This window comes from Equus przewalskii, chromosome 9, assembly GCF_037783145.1.
Source record: "Equus przewalskii isolate Varuska chromosome 9, EquPr2, whole genome shotgun sequence".
NCBI classification, from domain to species: Eukaryota; Metazoa; Chordata; class Mammalia; order Perissodactyla; family Equidae; genus Equus; species Equus przewalskii.
In genome coordinates this window covers 75,460,102-75,479,943 of record NC_091839.1, presented here as the reverse complement: position 1 = coordinate 75,479,943, position 19,842 = coordinate 75,460,102, and the positions used below count along the sequence as shown (strand labels likewise).

Genomic DNA, 19,842 nt, shown 5'->3' with positions numbered 1-19,842 from the left:
AGAGTTTGAATCACAGATCTGCCCCTTACTGGCTTTTGACTTAAACAAATTGTTTCATTTCTCTCAGGATCAGTTTTTCAACTGTAAAAGAAGAAATAATCTTGTCTACCTCATAAACCTATTGTAAGAATAAATGAGAAAAGTCTATCTCCAGTGGCCAGCCCTGGTCTGGGTACATATATAGAGTTGGTCACATGGTAGCTGTTATTATTTTTGCTGAATTTGAGATATGATGTATCACACTGTCTGATGAATTTGAAATTGTACTGGAATTTGGGAAACAAGTGTCTCAGATATTATATACACAGTAACCCTAGCAATTAGTTTGGTATGTTTTATTTTGAGGGAACCTATTCTGATTCTTAATGAGCACTATTTATTAACAAGCAACTGTAGAGTTGACAGATATTGGCTAAGTAAACAATCCTTAAGTTCCACTAGATATCGGAATCAATCTGTTTTTTACATTTTAGTTACCTTCATAAAACCTGGAATGACATTTCACTGCTTTCCTATCCTGTGACAAATTTCATGTTTTCATGATTTTCCAAATATTTTCGTATGCAACTCTTAATCACACTGCAGTTTCTATCAGTACTGTAGAATTTAATTAACCTAGGCCTTCAAAATTAAACTTATTGACTCAGCTTAGAGTGTGTTTACTCTCTCTCAGTCTGTGAGCAGAATTTTGTTATGGATTTGAAACCTGATTCTAATACTTTTTAGCCATGGCTCTGTAGATTACTTAAGTTTTCTTAGCATTAATTTTTAGAGTTGTAATAAAATGTTAATAAATCCTTATTTTGGTAAGGTTGTTAGGCAGATTAAATAAGATAAAGTTTCTAGAACACTGAAACACAGTAGATTCTAGTTCTGAGTCCACTCACTGAAGACAGGGCTAAGTGCTCCACCACAGACACTGACCGTGTTTCAGACAACAGAGTGGATCTGGGATGGAGATTTACTTTTTCTTTTTTTCCCCTTTATTTTAAAATAATAACTGTGATAGAGTGAAAATAATATTTTCACAAACTATTTTGTCTTGAGAAAGTTATCTGAGCTAGCTGAGACTTCAATATTCCCATGTGAAATATAGGAAAAATAATACTGACTATAGGGGTGTAGTGACAATTAAATGAGAATATATATGCATATAGACAGATAGAAATAGATATAGATATATAATAGATATAGATATAAGTGTGTATGTTATAGATAAACTCTGAAAATGTTTATATATAACAGTGTCTGTGTGTGTATCTCATTGTGTGTTTTTTTTTGTGCATGTGTGTATGTACTAATTGCTGTTACTTCATTTCCCTCCTCTCCCCCTCCTGGCTTGGGGTTCAATATTATGTATGTTTTATTTTCTATTTTGAAGAAAATTTTCCTTAATGGGAAACTATTAATGGTTTAGGGAAAAAATAGTCACTGAGCTATTGGTCATAACATGCCTATGTGTAGGAGTCATTAACGCCTAGAATGAAGCAACAGCTCTCTGGTAAGTGTCATTAGAAATTATGAAGAGAATAGTTACAAAGTGATGTGGGTTTTATGTAACATTTGAAATGCTTAGACTTCAAGTTTTTTATGGTTTTGTTTCTTCTCTACCCCTTATTTTTGAAGAAAAGTGTAAAGAAAAAGGAAAAATGATATGAGAAAATCTAACATAATGATAGAGATAACAATGGTTTTAACATTCATTTTTGATTAATTATCACCCAATTGGTTCTAAGACTATAAATGATGATAACATGTATGGTAATTATCATCTTAATCATCATCAATCATCATTGCTATCATTTCTATGGAGCTTACCATGTGCTAAGAAGTGTTCTAAGTCTTTTATCCAGTATTTCATTGACTCTTTACAAAAACTCTATGAGTATGTATTATTATTATCTTCATTTTATAATTGAGAAAACTAAGACCACATTGAGCTTTGATAAATTGACTAGGCTCATATAAGGGATGAAGCCAGGATTTGAATCAAGGCAGTCTGACCACAGAGTCATGCTTATGACCACCATACCAAAGTAGAGGGTGAGCACTGTGTAATGGATATGAAATTAAACTGAGATCCACACTACACATACAAAAGAAATCAGTGTGCTTCAGTTTCCTCAGTTACAGCATCAGACTAATGATAGCTATTTCCTATTTGCCTCATGGGACTGTTTCAAAGATGAAGAAAGTTGCCTAAATTCAAAAGTTGTAAGTTCCCTTAAGGAAAATATAAAAATTCAGAGCACAATAATTTATACTAGCTGTGCATGTTTGATGCATATATATATTTACTTTTTACTTCATCTAGGGATATGTGAGAAAATAGACCTGTATTTAGGATTTGTTTTTTTTCTTTTGGTGAGGAAGATTGTCCCTGAGCTAACATCTGTGCCAATCTTCCTCTATTTTGTATGTGGAATACCACCGCAGCCTAGCTTGATGAGTGGCATGTAGATCTGCAGCCAGGATCCTAACTCACAAACTCCAGACCACCAAAGTGGAGTACACAAACCCAAACACTACAACACCATGCCAGCCCCAGTATTTAGGATTCTTAAGGCGCAAAAATAGCTATAATAGCCATTGGTCAAAAAAGGATGGTGTAAAGACAACTTTTATGCTAAATAAAACTGAAATTAAATGGTATCCTTTATGAATACTTCTAAATTAATCATATGAAGTGAACATAACCCTGTTAAAAGATTTCAATGAAGATCGCATTAGAAAGAAAACTGCATTTAATTCTCACTTAAGAATGTGTAAATTAACTCCCTCTCCTGAAATTATTGAATTTTGTAAGCCAGCAGATTGGTGAAAGAATACTGCACTGAAACCAAATAGTGATTAGTTCAGGAATTCAAGGATGGTTAATAATAGTCTGTTATTCATCTACTCAATATCATTCATCATTCTGTTTAAGGTAATAAAGTATATCCAATCATATCTTAAATGTATCTTCCCCTCCACTCCATTCCTCACAAATAAGCATATGATAATTTCAATATCCTATCTTGAGTGAAAGAAGATATCATTAGGAAGCCAGGAAGAAAAAGAAGTAAACTAACCACCAGCATAATACTTTGTGGTGAAAGACTTGAGGCATTCATATTAAAATCAGGGATAAGATAGGAAGCTGACTACCTTTGTATTTAACATCTTCTGGAAGACTTAATCAACGCAAAAATATGAAATTATTATACTAGATATTGTTTCTGGTAAGGAAAAGCACAATTATAATTATTTGCAAATAATATTATTGTAAATGTAAAAATAACTGAAACAATCAACTGAGAAACTTCTAGAACTGAAAAAAAGTAGTTGGACATCAAATACATGTAAAAAATCTGTTCTGTTAATGTTTACCAGTAATGACCAGTTAGTAAACATATTGAACAAAAAAAGTAACGTTTACCATTGAATTAAAAATGTAAAATACATGGAAATAATTTTAATATAAAAATGCATAACCTATATAGATGATACTAGAATAGTTTACTATGAGACACAAAATGTTTACATACAGAAGAGGATCATATTCCTGGGTTGCGGGATGATAACTGAATAGTGTAAAGATAGCTATTCTGTACAAATAGTTATTCCAGTAAAAATTCTAGTAAGATCTTTTGGTGAAGAGATTGAAATAGTGAATCAAAATGTCATCTGGAAGAATAAGTAAGTACAACCAGTTAAGAAAATTAGAAAAAGAAGAGTAACAAAGGCCCCTGCTTTACCAGATGTTATAATTTAGTTATGAAATGAAAGTAACCAGAACATTGCAAAAATAAATAAAAAGTAAGACAGAATAGACGATCCTTTAAACATATCTTGATACAGAGGAAACAAATTTGTATATATTCAGATACCATGGTGTATCAAGGAGAAAAGGAAATATTAATGTGGTTCTTTAAAGGGATACATATTTGAAGAAAGATTACCTCTCCATACCACAATAAATTTTAGAAAGATTAGAGTTGGATCTCAAATGTAATCGTAGAAAAATGGTAAATGCAATGAGATCTCAGTATAGATATTGAAAGTCATGTGCCTGGGTGGCATCACCATGAGAATGAGTGTAGTTAGAGAAGCAAATTGCTCCAAGAATTGAATCCTAGGATATCAGCATGCAGACTTCAGGTAAAGAGGAGGAAAGGGAGAAGCAACTGAGAAGGAGCAGCCACGTAGTTAAAAAGTCTCTAGCATATTGAGTCCAGGGAAGCAAACCGAACATGAAAAGTTTCAGGAAGAACGGGTGACTGAGAGTAGCAAATGCTGCTGATGGATCAAGTGAGATGAAGACTGACAGCTGAACACCAGTCATTGGCTTCAGCAGAGTGGTGACGTAAAAGCCTGATTTTCAAGAGAGAATGGTAGGAGAGAAATTGTAAACAGAGTATCAACAAGTCTTCATTGTATGAAAGGAGGAATGAAGTGGTAGAAGTCAAGACAGGAACTGGAGTCAAGAGTTTGTGTGTGTGTGTTTACTTTTCAAGACAGAAGAAGAACCAAAAAGTGATGATGCAGGAGGGAGAGAACAGGACTAGGTGGAGTGATATCCTTGAGTGGGGGAGAGGACGAGGATCTATGCCATATGTGGCAGACTCGGTCTTTTCTAGAAACAAGAATAGTTCATCCAAAGTATGGAAGAGTTAATTTTATGGACATTATGATCACCAAGAATTATGATAGGAGTAGTGCTAGAGAGAATGGCAATGAAACAGAGGGAAATTCTTCAAGCAATGAGGTGGCTGACCTGAGGATTATAGATGAATTTAACATGCAGGAGTAGTGGGCACATAGATGGGGCAGCTCATGGACACAGAGGTGGGGGCATGAGGCTCAAAGCTGGGTGTTGTTATGGAGGAGAAGAGGAGAATGATATGAAAGTGGCAGTGAGGAGCAAGGACACCTGCCTCCTCCAGGCTCAGGGGAATGAAGAGCGTGAGAGAAACAGTGGCGGCGACTTGAGAGGATGGGGAGCAGTGTTAGCAGGAGGGCAAGATGAAGTGGACAGGAAAGGAAGAGGGAGATTAGGTGGGGGGTTTTGCTGATGTCAGAGTGTGGTTCCACAAGGCTTGAGGGAGGGGCTTCGGAAGATGAGGAGACGTGGGAAATGGGTTCAGCCAAGGAGCTGTCCAGAGCTGGCTGGGATTAGAGTCTGGGAGATCTCAGTCATGACACAGGAAACCTGAATTTCTTGATAGCCCTGATTGTTCCAAGGATATCAGTGGTAGAGTAGGGTGTTAGCAGGAACATAACACAAAATAAGCACAGCCTAAATTCTGCGGAAAATGGTTAAATTATGGGATATCCAATCAAAGATTGTAAAGATTTTAAAGAATATCTAGCGACATAATATGTTCATCATATGTACTTTTTTTTTTTTTAAGATTTTATTTTTTCCTTTTTCTCCCCAAAGCCCCCCGGTACATAGTTGTGTATTCTTCGTTGTGGGTTCTTCTAGTTGTGGCATGTGGGACGCTGCCTCAGCGTGGTCTGATGAGCAGTGCCATGTCCGCGCCCAGGATTCGAACTAACGAAACACTGGGCCGCCTGCAGCGGAGAGCGCGAACTTAACCACTCGGCCACGGGGCCAGCCCCCATCATATGTACTTTTAAAGAGCAGAACATAAAACTGCACTCATGGTATTTTATAAATATTATTTATAAACACATGCATAAAATTGGTAGGAAATTCCTAAAATATTAAATGTTTATCTTATATAAATAAATAATATGAATAAATAAAAATGAATTTTGGATGACTTTTATTTTTTTCTTAGCACTTTTCTAAAATTTTCAAATTTCTTATAAAAAGCTTATTTTTTATAATCGGAAAAAAACATCATGTGATTTTTAAGTAAATAGCTGTTCTTCTATGATGCTAATATTCTATTTCTTGACATGAGTAGTAGCTTTTCCAATTATCATTTTTTAATTACTTTAAAACGTGTATAACATGTAGATGTCTTTTTTTCTGCATGTTTTGTTTCACACACGCACACTCTCACACATGCACACTTCAGTCTTCTGCAGTTTAGCTGACCTCTGCACATGGTATCTGAGCATGCGTAAAGAGAAAAGGGCACATTGACCTCGTTCCCGAAAGGCTCCAATGAATACCTGGCATATGGAGGTTTCAGGGTCACAGAGACTGCTGTGTCCATTACACTGACATGGAACACAGGTGCCCAGGGTTGGTGCAGGAGTGCGGCCGCCCGGCTCAGAACGTAGCCGATAAAATCCTGGCGTGCATGTCTGAAAGAAATGGAAGCCAGTTAGAACAGCCAAATTAGAAATCTTGCTTTAGCAACACTTGTGTTGTTCAGTGGTTAAAAAGTAGGACTTCTTTTCCCTCACTTACGTTAAAGGCAACATCATTTACAAACATAAGTGCCAATTTGATTATGAATGTGTATTTCTGCCTGGTCCCTAGAGTGTACGGGCAGCATCCGTGTTATCAGACTTTAGCAAAGGAAAGCTGTTATTTGCATATACACCTCAGCCTGAGAAAGGTTCAAACAGTCTTCTTTTTCTTGAGAAAGAGGTTTGTTTTTAAATAAAATTGTCATATGGACTAAATAGAGAATTCCAATGTCCTTGACAACCTAAAATCTGCTTCTACTGTGTTTGATGGATAACTAGCAAACGTCCAATGAGACTCAGCAAAAAATTAAATAAGTAAAAAAGTGTCACAGTTGCAATATTTATATCAGTATAATTTACAGACCATAAATGTAAGAAATTCAAAATAATGAAAGCTCTACATGTCTTGGGAATATCAGGCCACCAATAAAGTTTATCTTTCCCTGATCTGTTTTTTTCATTTTGCAATAAAAATCTGAGAGCAAACAGAACACTGCTAGCAAAGCTGACATATGCAGAATCAAGACTTCCATCTTCATTCGGGTTTATTATGTAAATGTCTCAAAAAACATCTCTGGCTTTCTGGAAGGAAGCCCACAGCTCTGGAGAGGGAATGAGAACAGTCCTGTGTTCTGGGCTCAGACCCCGGGGTAGACAAAGCTGCTGTGTTTAGCAGACATTGTTTGATTCAGGGGTGAGAGGTAGGAGTTATTTTTCAGATCCCACTGAAGACTGTAAAGGGACAGTTTGATCCTGTTGGCCATGTAGGATTTTTTTCACAGGCTATCTTGCTCCCACTGATGAAAAAAAAGTGATAGCTGAATAAACAGGAAAAAATATATTGGATTAAGAACTTGTTAATGCCTCCGTATTCCTTTGGTTCTGGACTGGGTCACCCAGAGTAGAATATGCAAAGAGGTTCCTAAGAAAGAGAAAAAACCAACAGTCACCACTCTCCCTGTTTGCTCTGATTTGGATAATGTGAAAGTACCTCAGTTAAGCACTTAAGTCTCTCTGATTTTATCACAGCCTGCAGGAAATTCTAGTGAGAGTTATTAATGTCCCAGCTTTGAGCCAGCTGATAAAACCAGGAATGGTATTCAAAATATTTTGAGTCTCCTTTGTCTTATGGTGGATCTAATCATATATCTTAGTAAGTTTACTCATGTTATTTAAAATCAAGGCTCATTTTGCCATTGTATCCAAATAAGGTCTGGAAATTATGGCTGAGGAATTCCTTTAAGCATAACTGAAGAAACAATCCAAGGTGTATTTAAAAATGTGCCACAGCAGGGGTTGTTCCAACTCTTGTACAAGGTGATTGTAGAATAAAGTTGGATTTCTTTCCATGGATTTCATCCTTGGATACCTATATAATTGTTGTTATTTTACTGCTATATTTGCTTTGGGGGTGGGTGTGTGTGCATGTGTGTGTATGTAAAACTCAGACAAATTGAGAGGTTCTAACTCTATTTTGTTTCTTACATAAAAGTTTAAAACAAGTCTTAGAAGAAGAAGAAAGTGAAGAAAGAGTACTTTTCATTGAAGAATCATAAGAAGCCCAACACTACAAAGTCAAAATTCACGGTGAGTGCCATAGGTGACATTTACTGTACCAAACACCCAATTTCTCCTATTACTATGGCTTTTCCCTGGAAGGACAGAGGACGAGGTAGAAAACCGTCCTTAGTGGACTCCAAGCCTGAGCTCCAAGATGAGCTCTGTGTAGAACCCTCTAGACCTATCTCCATGGTTCTTAATCCTGGCTGTACGTAGAATCATCTGAGGAGCTTTACATACTCATGCCTGGCTCCACCCCAAGAGATTCTAATTGAATTGGTGGAGAGTGGGGCCAGGGAACTCCTAGGAGCGTCTAATAAGCAGCCAAGATTGTGAATCCCTTGCATGCTTCTCATTCTCTGCTGAGAAATGTGTGTCTTTAAAAGGCACACAGGGGCCGGCCGGGTGGCTCAGCGGTTAAGTTCCCGCGTGTTCCGCTTCGGCAGCCCGGGTTCGTCGGTTCAGATCCCCGGTGCGGACATGGCACCGCTTGTCAAGCCATGCTGTGGCAGGCGTCCCACATATAAAGTAGAGGAAGATGGGCATGGATGTTAGCTCAGGGCCAGTCTCCCTCAGCAAAGAGAGGAGATTGGCAGCAGATGTTAGCTCAGGGCTAATCTGCCTTAAAAGAATAAATAAAGATAAAAAAATAAAATAAAATAAACGGCACACAGATTCTGGTACCATGACACAAATTAAGATGGAAGCCTTGATGTCACAAGTTAGCATGGCTTGAGGGATACAGGCAAATCACTTGGTGTCATTGAAACATGATTTCCTCATCCCCAAAATGAGCAGGTGTACTAACTCAGATGATTTCTGAAGATTCTTTCAGTTCTAACACTCCAGATTAATTTTGTGTCTTTACAGATTAAATTTCTAAGACTTAGCAAAGAAAAAGAGACTCTTCCACAACGCAAGAGTTAGAAACTTAAAACATTTTTTTAAAGGAATGGGACATATTTATTCCTCTTGAATCTCCTCCTTTCCTGGATCCTTTTTGTATTTATTCTTTCTATGTGTTTTTGCGGGTGCTTTTCAATATCAGATGTTTTTCTTCTCAGTGGATTAGGGCAAAATTCAAAAGAATGGCTACATTTGAGTTGGGAACAAAAGAGGAAAGGAAACAGCTATTTTTTAAAGTCTGGAACAAAATAGAGAATGAAAGAAAAGCGAATAAGTAAACACTATCCTAATCTTATCCCCTTATTTTCTAACTCCATCTTTCCCAACGTGCTCCTTCCTTGTGTTGAAATTATTCATAACTCAATTTTCTTCTGTTTTCCTTCCATCTTTAATTTATTTTCATAATATGATATCTCACCAAAATTTTAGAAGCAAATTTGCACAGAAATGTGGAGGGTGGCAAGAAGGAAATGAGACAAGAGAGTAAAAAGCGAGCACGCACCAGGTGCAGAGTTACACAACATCCCCTCCTCTCTCCTCGGAGTTCAACAACAACAGATACTTGTGCTGTTGCCACTAAGAACACTCTATCTTGTATGTTTACACGGATTTTTGCAATCAGGCAATCCTGGCTTTAACTCCCATTCCACCACTTGCTACATCTGATTGGGCAGGTTTTAAATGCTGTGGGCTGTGGTTTCCTCACCTGGAACATAAGGATGTTGTATAACATAATAGTTGAATGTAAGTGTGTTTAGGTTTTTTGAAACAGGCTGATCTAGGTTCAGATGTCAGTTTTGCTGTTTTCTGGCTGTGTGATCACAGGCAGGTTTTTTAACCTGCCGTGGCTTCCATTTCCTCATCCACAAAATGGGGGTCATAATACATACTTAATGATGTTGGTGTAAGAGTAATAGGAAATGCACTTGGTGTCGTGCAGGATACAGTAAGCACCCAATAAATGGGAAGTACTTTTTTAATAGGGTTGTTGTGAATATTAAATGAGATGTTGTATGTTTAGTGCTTGACTAAATCAACATGAGTACCTCTATTCCAGATATTTTTAAAATCCAGTCAGTGAGCATAGACTGAAAACAAAGGCAACAGTGATTGTTCTATGCTGCATGGGGAAACGAAGTTACAAGGGGGGCCCCTTGCTCCAAATGTTCTTTAATATTTCTATATACGTGGAAACAGAGTCTTTGGGTCATCCATGTGCAACCAGAAGTGGTAAATGATATTCTGAGGGAGAGGTGTGCATGTGTAAGAATAAAAGTCAATTCTCACTCTTTTGTCTTTTGAGTTTTATGAGTTCATAATAGGTATAAATTGTTTGAGGATTTAAAAAAATTCTTTTTACTAGCCAAAAGTGATAGCTCCTGAGTGGTGACCCAGAAGACAACAGCCATTCAACTATGAGCCAGAAGCTCTATTAAAACATGGGGCGGAGAAAGAGGCTGAAATGATCAAAATAGGACGTGAGACCATCTGCAGATTTCTGATTTCCATGATCTTGTTGCAGAGAACCCCACATTCAAGGCTGAATAGTTTCCCCTGAGTGAGGTCAGTTGAGGCAACAAGGTTCACTGAGACAATGGTGAGGAGCAGCTTAGGCGAAGTATGGTAAACTCAATGGCTCCCGCACCAACAAACGTGGTGAGGAAAGTGCCTCCTTTTCTTGACCTCTAAAGGTAATCTGGTCTCTCCTTTAAATCATAAATTATAAAAAGTAGGCATTTCCAGAACTAACATTTTCAGTGAACAGGGCTGCACTGTCATAACAAGCAAAGGCTTCAGAACTGTCTATATTTTCGCTGGTAACTGACACAATTTTGTTTATTTGCAACCACAAAAACATGCAATGAATAGCCTGTAAATGCAGATGTCCCTAGAATACGATACATTTGGTGAAAATATTGTAAAGGAATCGTTTTGTGTATTCATGACCCAGAGCATATGTTACTGGAATGGAATGTATTACTTCAAAACTGTCCTTAGCTCTTGCTTTGATGATTAGATTTTATGCCTGGGTAATTACACTCTAGAATCAAAATGAATTATAAATAAAACGTATAATGGATTAGAGGCAATGGGTTGTGGAGAACACCTCAGTTACCTTATTATGAGAGATAGGCCTTTATCTGCATAATCTCTCCACCAAGATATTTCTGTTATTATTGTCTGTAAATAGGAGATTAAGTAAAATCCACAGGACAACGTGAAGCCACCAATGCAGAGGATGTTGTGTGTGTATTCCTAGCTTCTCTTTATTTTCTTCATTTATCATTTGCTCTATTTGTGCTAATTTATATTTTCATATGATGATGGAAAATTACTAAGATTAACGGGAAAGAATATTTTAGCATTTACTATTTAAAAACCATACCAATCACAATACAAAGAGTTTTTCACATTTAATATCTAGAATGGAAGGTGGCCTGCATTAAAATAGTTTGCTGCTCTGCTAACATTTTTGTTCATACGTGAACAGTATTATTTTAAATAAATGCAGAAAAAATATCGTTGTAGTAACTTTCTCTTCAAGATATCTAAAGGTCAATCCTGACTACTTACCCAATAACTTCTATAGCAAAATAATATTGCAGAATCAAGAGAATTTTAGATCTTCAAAACCCAGGCTGTAATTTTATAGATTGGATAACTACGTCACAACTCAGGCCTGTAGAAATTAAGGGATTGACCAAGGTCGCTCAGTCAGCAGCACAGCCAAATATTCCCTGAGACAAATAAAATTTCACTATCATTATACCATGCCAAGTCTCAAGAGATTTAAGCTCATTGTCTTTAAGTTGCACTTCATCTGCCTCATGAGCCATACATAATAAAACTTCTCCTCTATACAAAAGGAAATGTATAACATTATTTATAAACAAACCAATGCCATGGACATGTAACTACTTATTCTGTTAAGTAATCAAATCGATTAACGTTGACTACTACTACGCACTGTGACAGGTGCTGCACGTTGACGGCTCATTCAGTCTTCACCCCATTCTTAGGCAGTAGGTCGGGGAGATATTAAAACTATCTAAGCCACACGCTGTGGGCACCAACCAATCTGACTAAAGAGAAAATCTGTGCCATAGGGCTGGAGCAGGTCCTGGAGGCCCCTCCCATACCAGCCTTTAGTGTCGCACTGTGGGGAGGACTGTGGGGTCTCCAGGGGAGGGGCAAGTGTGGTGGCAGTAACTTACAGGTTCAGGGATTTACCAGCTGAAGCTTAAAGAGGTATAGTAACCTGTGCAAGGTCTCAGCCCTAGGATGTGCTGAAGCTAAGATTCAAAACCAGTTCGGTTTGTAACCCATTCCTCCTTTCCTTATATCATACTCTTCCTATGAGTATTTAATATTTGTAAAAATTAAATTAACTTCCAGAAGATGAAGATCTGGAAAATTTTCAATTCTCAGGACAGCCAAAGAAATACCCTAGAAAGTAAAAAAAGAAATTTTAAAAATATAATGACTGAATGATAGTGGCCCTGTTGGAACAATACACGTCCTTCTGAGAAGCCTATGTTGAAGGGACTAGTCTGCTTATTTAGCGCCTAAGTTTTGTCGTGTTCTACATAAAAACAGTCTTTCAAAACTCATTATAACCCCATCTCATAATGACTGCAGTTTAAGTGTCTCTAACTGATCCGAGGTGGTGCCGAGAGAATAGACCAGTTATAATAAACGGGCCTTATAAAACGTTCTTATTTCCTCACTCTTCCATATTTTCACAAATCTTGTACTTTTTATCAAATATATCCCTTCAGTTGTGATTCCTACTTCTAGGGAGCAATAGCATCCTTCTTACTGTGTCTCACACTGTGAGTGGAAGAGCAAAGAAAAGAGGTTAATGGTATGCATGAAAGTAAAACTGATGGCAGCAAAGGTGGTTCTGGAAGTATTTCCATTGGGCTGGTTCAGTGAGTTGAGCTTAAAAAGGCTGGGAGGAGCCAGCTTACCTCGCAGGACAAGCCAGAATAGCCCGGGGGACAATCACATCTTTCTATCAAGCGAGCAGGAGGAGTCTCTGGTGTTATGCGTCCTTGTTCAGCTACCTCCATTGAGATTTCAGAAATCCTGAAAACAGTGAGTGTGCACTTAGATGATCACGTCAGAAAATGAAGCACACCTAGCAAGCACTCAATCCTGCAAGAAGAGTCTCCTCAGGTTTTTGCCAATACTCTCAAGCTTGGTCTCATGTTTTGAAGCTGCCTGAAATCCTGGGGCTCACGGGCCACATCTTATTACTGCAACGTTGCTTCCTCAAAGGTTGAGATTACATATTAGAAAATACTCACATAAATTGTAAGGAGCTTAGTAAATTAGATGCCTGATGTCCTGTTGAGAAGTTATTACAAAGATTTTTTCCCCCACTTTTTAAAATGTGAGTGGCTTCAGGTAGACATGGTCAGTTAATTAGACATTTATATTCTTTCAAACAGACAATCCAAGGTCATTCCCCCTTAGCATATCGCTGGTAGTCATTGGTGAAATTGCTTTTAATTTACAATTGTCCCTGATTTCTTCCTCTTGAGTCTCCAAACGTCCTTTCAAGAACTTTAGGAAACAACAATCAGGCATAATCTAACAATATTGATTTCTTTCCGAGGATAGGGAACCTTTCAAATTTAGTATTTTGCTAATTTTATTTAAAAGATCCTTCAAGTAACTTAACTCCCCCTTCCTATAGGTGGAAAGGTCCTTATAATTGAAAAAAAAATTATTCCCAGTGAAAATATTGATACCCTTTCCATTAATTTGAAATTATACATTAAAAAATATATGCAGTCCATAAACTCAGACTATTTCATGACTGACTAACTGGTAACATGAAATGTTCTGCAAATAAACTTTTAAATGAGACAATGAATAGTTTTGCTTCAATAAAAGTCACCTCCAATAGCTTAAGGAGCTTGAATCATAAACTTTATAACAAGCATAGGTAGGTTTTATTGACACTGAATTATGGATGCCCATTGTAGCTTCGCTGGCATACTAATCTGCACTCAGATCAACCACCCTTTATGGAACACACGGTCAGTTCAAATTCAGTTGTACTCTCCCCTCCTTATAGGACACTTAGTGGCCGTGAGCTGTAAACAAACAGCTCCCCTCCTGTAAGAAGAGGAGCTTATGTTCCCCTGATTCTCTGTGGGAGTAAGAAGGTAATTTGGTGTTTGTTGACAACGCATCTCTGCTGGCATCTCATGGTATTTTATAACTTGAAGAGTCACCTTCCTTTCTCCTGTGCATGCATGTCCCACACGTGCATGCACACAAAAGACTAGCTAGTATTTAAAAACCAAGTGATACTTGAACAGTACCAAGGACAGATATTTCCGCAATATCTCTCTATCAATGGTTCTGCAAAAACCACCATTTTTTCTCAGGGGATTGGAGAGCAACTGCTTTGCCTGAATCAGGGACTTGGCCAAATTCAGGCTTCTCTTCAAATGAATACTGAAACAGGAAGTTATGATGTCCTTCAAATAAATGTAAGAGAAGACAGGCAAGGAAAAAGAAAATGTCAGCATTGACGAAATGTACAAAGTCTGAATCTCAAACCACATGTAGAACTCTTACACTCACTATTTGTGAGACTATTTAAACTTGTAACAATAAAATTGCAAGGTTATGTCGTAATTACTTTGGGGAGAAGATTCAAAGGTATTTTTGACCTTTGTCACAATTCCACTGTCCCAAGTGTTTATCCACTGTTCTATTTGTTCTTATTCTTTCTAGAGGATGACTCTAGTTTTTACTGAGCCTAGAAAAAGTGAAGTATGTATTTATTCCAATTTCAAAACATGATCTGGTAGGCCACAGGATATTATTTCGTGAGGTATTGAAGTAAGGTGAGAAAAGAAAGAGACTTCTGGGGAAAAAAAGAAAACCTCACAGTGTAGGAAGATGGAATTGGTGTGAAAGCAGCAAAGAAAGTACAAGGAGAAATGGATGACACCATTGCTTCTATCAGTTCCATGAACCAAATGTTCTTGTACTACCAAATTTTTTACTGTAGCATGGAACAACTTGCAAAATGACATATTTGCACTCTCACAAAGTTACCTGCTGTCTTCTATGACATGCACACCTGCTTTGGCTCTCCCACCTGATTTTTATTTCATATTCGAAAATTAATTAAGATAGCTGACAGTATATTTTTGGTACACGCTATTTCATTATTTCACATAAAAATAATCTTCTGTGAGAAGTTAGAAATATGAAAAGGAAACCAAAGGAATACAGATTTGAAAGCGAATTTTGGTCCTTGATTTATTCTTTTACCAAAAGTCCTTACTTTTGACACAATCAACAATATGGATCTTCTGCAGTAAAGAAAAGGATTTTCTGCTATATGTTTAGTACAGCATAAACATTGGAAATATGGTATTTTTATATTCATTGCTTGGCCAATGAGAGGCTTCGTCATTTTGTTTTGTTTTGTTTTGTTTTCCTGCACTGGTTAACTAACTTATTATATAGGATTCTTTCCAAACATCTATTGATTCCGTATTCTTACAGGATGTAAGAGGGAAATTAACAGGCCAGAGAAATTGAGACTATGTGTATGAACTCCACCCAACTTGCTGCCTCCAGGGTATAAAACTTACCTACCTCCTTGTGATTCCTCATTTGATCTCATTGGATACCTTGTCCCTTCCGCTCAGGGAACATGACCATGCGTGCTCAGGATTTTGAATTCGCTTGACTTCTCCATTGTTTATTTTCTGTTTATTCTGTCATTTTTGATGTATATCTTCCTACTAATTTCTTTCCCCCATGCTCTGTAAAAATGCTTGCTTCTCTCTCAAATTAAACATCCTTTGAACTTTAACACTATCTCATTCCTCCCTTTTAGAGTTATGTTCACGGAAAACAACAGTTTATACTCATAATATTAGGTTCATTGTGTCTCATTCATTCCTCAAAACTTTGAGACCCTTTCTGCCCAGGACTCCACTGAAATTGGTATTGTGAATGTCACCAGAGTGGTCTTAAGTGTCAGTCTCAGAAAACTTTCCTTTAATTGTCCTTTTTGGGTCATATGAAAACACTGAATACTCCCTTGAAGTATTCACATCCTTTGGCTTCCATGATGCCACATTCAATCTTGCTGTTATTCTGTGTCCTTTTCTTTTCAACATGAATCCCAATCCTTTCACATCATAATGCATTGGAAAAATGACAATACAGTATGGCACACAGGGGTGAACAGATAGGAATGCTCATGGTTGGAAGAAACCTGACCCTGCCTAATTCCCCCGAGGGTTGAGGGACGTCACTTTTTCAGCAATCCTGCAACCTATTTATAACACACCAGTTAATCATCTCCGACCTACAGGACATCTTCTCCTGAATTTCGGACTGGCATTTTAAACTCAGCATGTCTAAAGTGAATTCAATACTTTTTCCCCTTGAGCTTGCTTCCCATCTTATTTTCCTTTTTGGGGAATGGGAGTAACTTCTACCAGGTGATCTGGAAGCCGTCCTTGTCTTCTGTCACCACACTCTGAGACCAATCCCTTTTAATTCTTTCCTTTGTAATGTCTTCCTGATCTTCCCTATAGACTCTAGAACAAGAACTTCACTTGGATATTTTCCGTTATAGTTTACCTGCTTTGTCGCATGATATTTCCATAAGTAGCCTTGATAAGAATATAATGGATATCATACAGAACATCCAAGAAGTCTTCACGGGTCACAGTTCTACTGATTCGGGGATCGTCACCATAATATTTCCATTCTTTCTGTTAAGAAGAAAAGAAACCACTTTGACAAAACTGAGCACGAAACCATAGGCATCCTTGCACCAAAAGCTTAATAACCTTACCTCTGTCATTTCAATTTCATGCCTCGTCAATTGGCCAATCAGAGGAGCAGCCATATGCCTGATGATGATTCTAGCATGAGCAGGAGTCCCGCCTCGAATGATAACTTGAGGATTGTATGTAGAGAAACCTGTCTCTTCCCGAGCCTCAAAATAGATTGCATACTTGAGTTTGCCACCATAGGCCATCAGCTGACAAAATCAAATGAGAAATGAGAAGTTAGATAAGTCTGCAAATGGCAGCATTCCAAAAACATATTTTACTTCATTCTTAGTGACTTCAAAGTTCTTGTCCTTACCTTCTTTCCTTCAAATTGTTCTGGAAGTTTCCAATAGAAAGGTTCCAGATGGAGATCTTGTCTCACTAGATCCATGTCTGCAACAATCTCCGGGTGTTGAAAAGCAATGCCTTTGGTCGTTGTGTGCTGCAGTGCCTCATCCACCAGGGGCAGAATGGTCTGCTCAGGCTTCAGAGTCACCTGTGTGGAATCAAAACACAGCAGGGGGCTGAGTCCTGGTCTTGTGGGCACTCTTTAAACTGGAGTGGTGGACTGCATGTCTATCTCAGCACCATCCCCATTGTGATGAGTGTTCTCACAAGAAATAGAACTTGTGCATAGTGAGCAAGGACGGCACGTCTGGTTTGTTTGCATCGTGAAAGCCACAACATCTTTGAAAACTTGAGTCTTTCACACTAATAAAAAGTAGAATTTAAAAGTAAGAAGAGTTAGAGGCCAGCCTAGGGGTGTAGTGGTTGAGTTCCCACACTCTGCTTTGGAGGCCAAGGGTTCACAGGTTGGGATCCCAGGCATGGACCTACACACTGCTCATCAAGCCATGCTATGGCGGTGTCCCGCATACAAAATAGAGGAAGATTGGCACAGATGTTAGCTCAAAGACAATCTTCCTCAAACAAAAAGAGGAAGATTGGCAACAGATCTTCCTTACCAAAAAAAAAAAAAAAAGAAGAAGAAGAAGAAGAGTTAAGGAAAATAAAAGTAAAAATGAACATGCTTCTACCCTAAAAGTCTACGATTCTCCAAGGCTGGCTGGAATAGACGTGCAACAAGTTCTGGTTCATCATTGCTTCACTAGCATGTGTCAGCATTTGTGCTCTGGTGCCCTCACTCTTCAGAAGGCAGCGTCTTGCCATCCCTTTATCGCTCGGCATCTATTTCTTTATCAACAATAAATGAACTGCTTTCAAGGAAGGCGAAAAAAGGCATTTACTCCACCTGTCTATTGGCATGTGGCCTGCTTACCGTTTCTGAACGTGCACAGGGGAAAAGGTTCCCTAAATGTTTTCCCTTTCCCTCCCAGCTCTCAGTGCCTGGCTAAAAGCGCCAGCAGGATCTGACATTGGACCATTACACAGCCCAGCAGCTCCTCGCTCACCCACGTGCGGATCAGGCCTTTTGCTTCGGAGCACTGAGTAGTAGCGCGGAAGCAGTAGCAGCTGCTGCAGCCAAGTGGGTTCTTGGCATCGAGTCCGAATTTGCCAGGCTGGCACCTGTCACAGTGGACACCTTCGACATTCACCTGAGAAAGATGAGCGCCCTCAGAGTTCATAACGGGGAAGTTATGGGAGAAATAAACTTGAGAATGAATAGCAAGAGCACATTTTAAAAAAAATTTAAAAAGGAAAGAATGCTGAGTATTAGACTCACATCTCATACGGCATACATAGTTAATCTCACTGTTAGGATTTCATGGGTCTGAAAAGTGCTTCATTTATACATGAGTACATGACTAAGCATGGTATATATTGTTTTCTAAATCTAAGCAGCACATTGCCTACAATTCTGCTGTGAGCGATGTGAAAGCATCATGAGAATTTAAAAACAAAGGAAAATATTGATTCCTAGACTGTGGCATGAGGCAAAGTTGTAAAACACAGGCAGTGTATTAAAACGTAGATGTACATAATTATAATCATATAACGTATATACACACAGATGACCTGCATTAGAGATAACGCATTACCGTAATTATAGTATGTAATAGTGCAACATTGTATCTTGTGTTTTGCCCTTAATGGCAGAAGCTGCCATTTTCTTAAATTCTCGAGCCTGTTTTAGCCGTCACTCCCTGGATTTCATCTTCCTGTCTCCTCTGTCTCTCTTTGTGTAGATTTTTTCTTGACTGCATTTATCCTGGGATTGATTTTTCAGAAATGTCTAAGAGGGAAAAAAAATCCCTCATCTTTTTTAATTGGCTGTTTTTCTACATCATTTAACAATAGTAACGAGGGCCGAAATTTGCGCATAGTCACTGTTTATAATGTCAGTGTTTATACATGACGAGATTTTACTAAACTTCCACAGCAGTAAACATATTTTCCAGTGTACAGTGATTGCGGATTAATTTGAAGAGAAATAGTTTCTTATCAGTCTTATTGTTTAGCTGTGATTTTCTCTGATGATGCTTAAGAAAACTGCCTTTTTTTCCCTCCCAGATTATTCTTGTTTAAGCAAAGTGAATATTTAAAGAAAAATTTAACTTTACCATTGAAAACATGGCACCTCTACCAACTAGAAAAAAAAGTTAGGTTTTGGTTGATGAGAAGTTCTTAAAAAGTGGTGCTATGTGTATGCCAGTGAACACGCATCAGTAAAAACACCGTCTGGCAATGAGTTTTTGTTGATCCGTCTGTTTGTTTAGCGTAACGAAGCAGGAGTAATTTATGGTGAATGAAGGTAAGACTTAGCAGTGGAAACAGAATCCAGTGAGGCTTTTCCTTCCTGTATTTCGGCAGCACCTACCTTACAAGTGCACTGCCCAGTCTGATCGACGCAGGAGCATCTTCTGGTCTCTGAGTCACAGGTCGAGCCATCAGTCCCAGGCAGGAAGCAGGCACAGGCAGTACAGTGAGGGAAGTTCCAGTGACCTCGATTGCACTCTGTACATCTTGTGCCAGAGAATTTTGGACGACACTTGCATTGGCCCGTGTTTATATTGCACTGGAAATCCAAGGATCCCACTGTACTGCAGTTACAAGCCTAAAGAGGAGAGAAAAACAGGAACCAGTAAGATAGGAAATCTCTTAAAATTTTAATTCTAATGTTTCTATGCTGCCATTAAACACAGATTAATCATGTGTCTATTATATCCTTCATCCTCTTCTCGTTTAGTCACTTGGGAAACATCCGTGAACGTAACATTAA

At 38.1% G+C, this 19,842-nt stretch overlaps 1 protein-coding gene across 2 annotated transcripts in view; it reads right to left on the bottom strand.

Annotated features, from left to right (window-relative positions):
- LAMA2 (laminin subunit alpha 2) overlaps positions 1–19,842 on the bottom strand; it is a 542,322-nt gene that overhangs the window by 160,010 nt on the left and 362,470 nt on the right. For both annotated transcript variants that reach the window (XM_070557039.1, XM_070557040.1), the window contains exons 23-29: positions 19,441–19,677; positions 18,074–18,217; positions 16,978–17,157; positions 16,682–16,870; positions 16,465–16,598; positions 12,807–12,924; positions 6,127–6,261 (exon numbers count right to left, since the gene is read on the bottom strand). In XM_070557039.1, the coding sequence (XP_070413140.1) occupies positions 6,127–6,261; positions 12,807–12,924; positions 16,465–16,598; positions 16,682–16,870; positions 16,978–17,157; positions 18,074–18,217; positions 19,441–19,677 (1,137 nt within the window). The remainder of the gene's footprint in view (positions 1–6,126; positions 6,262–12,806; positions 12,925–16,464; positions 16,599–16,681; positions 16,871–16,977; positions 17,158–18,073; positions 18,218–19,440; positions 19,678–19,842) is intronic.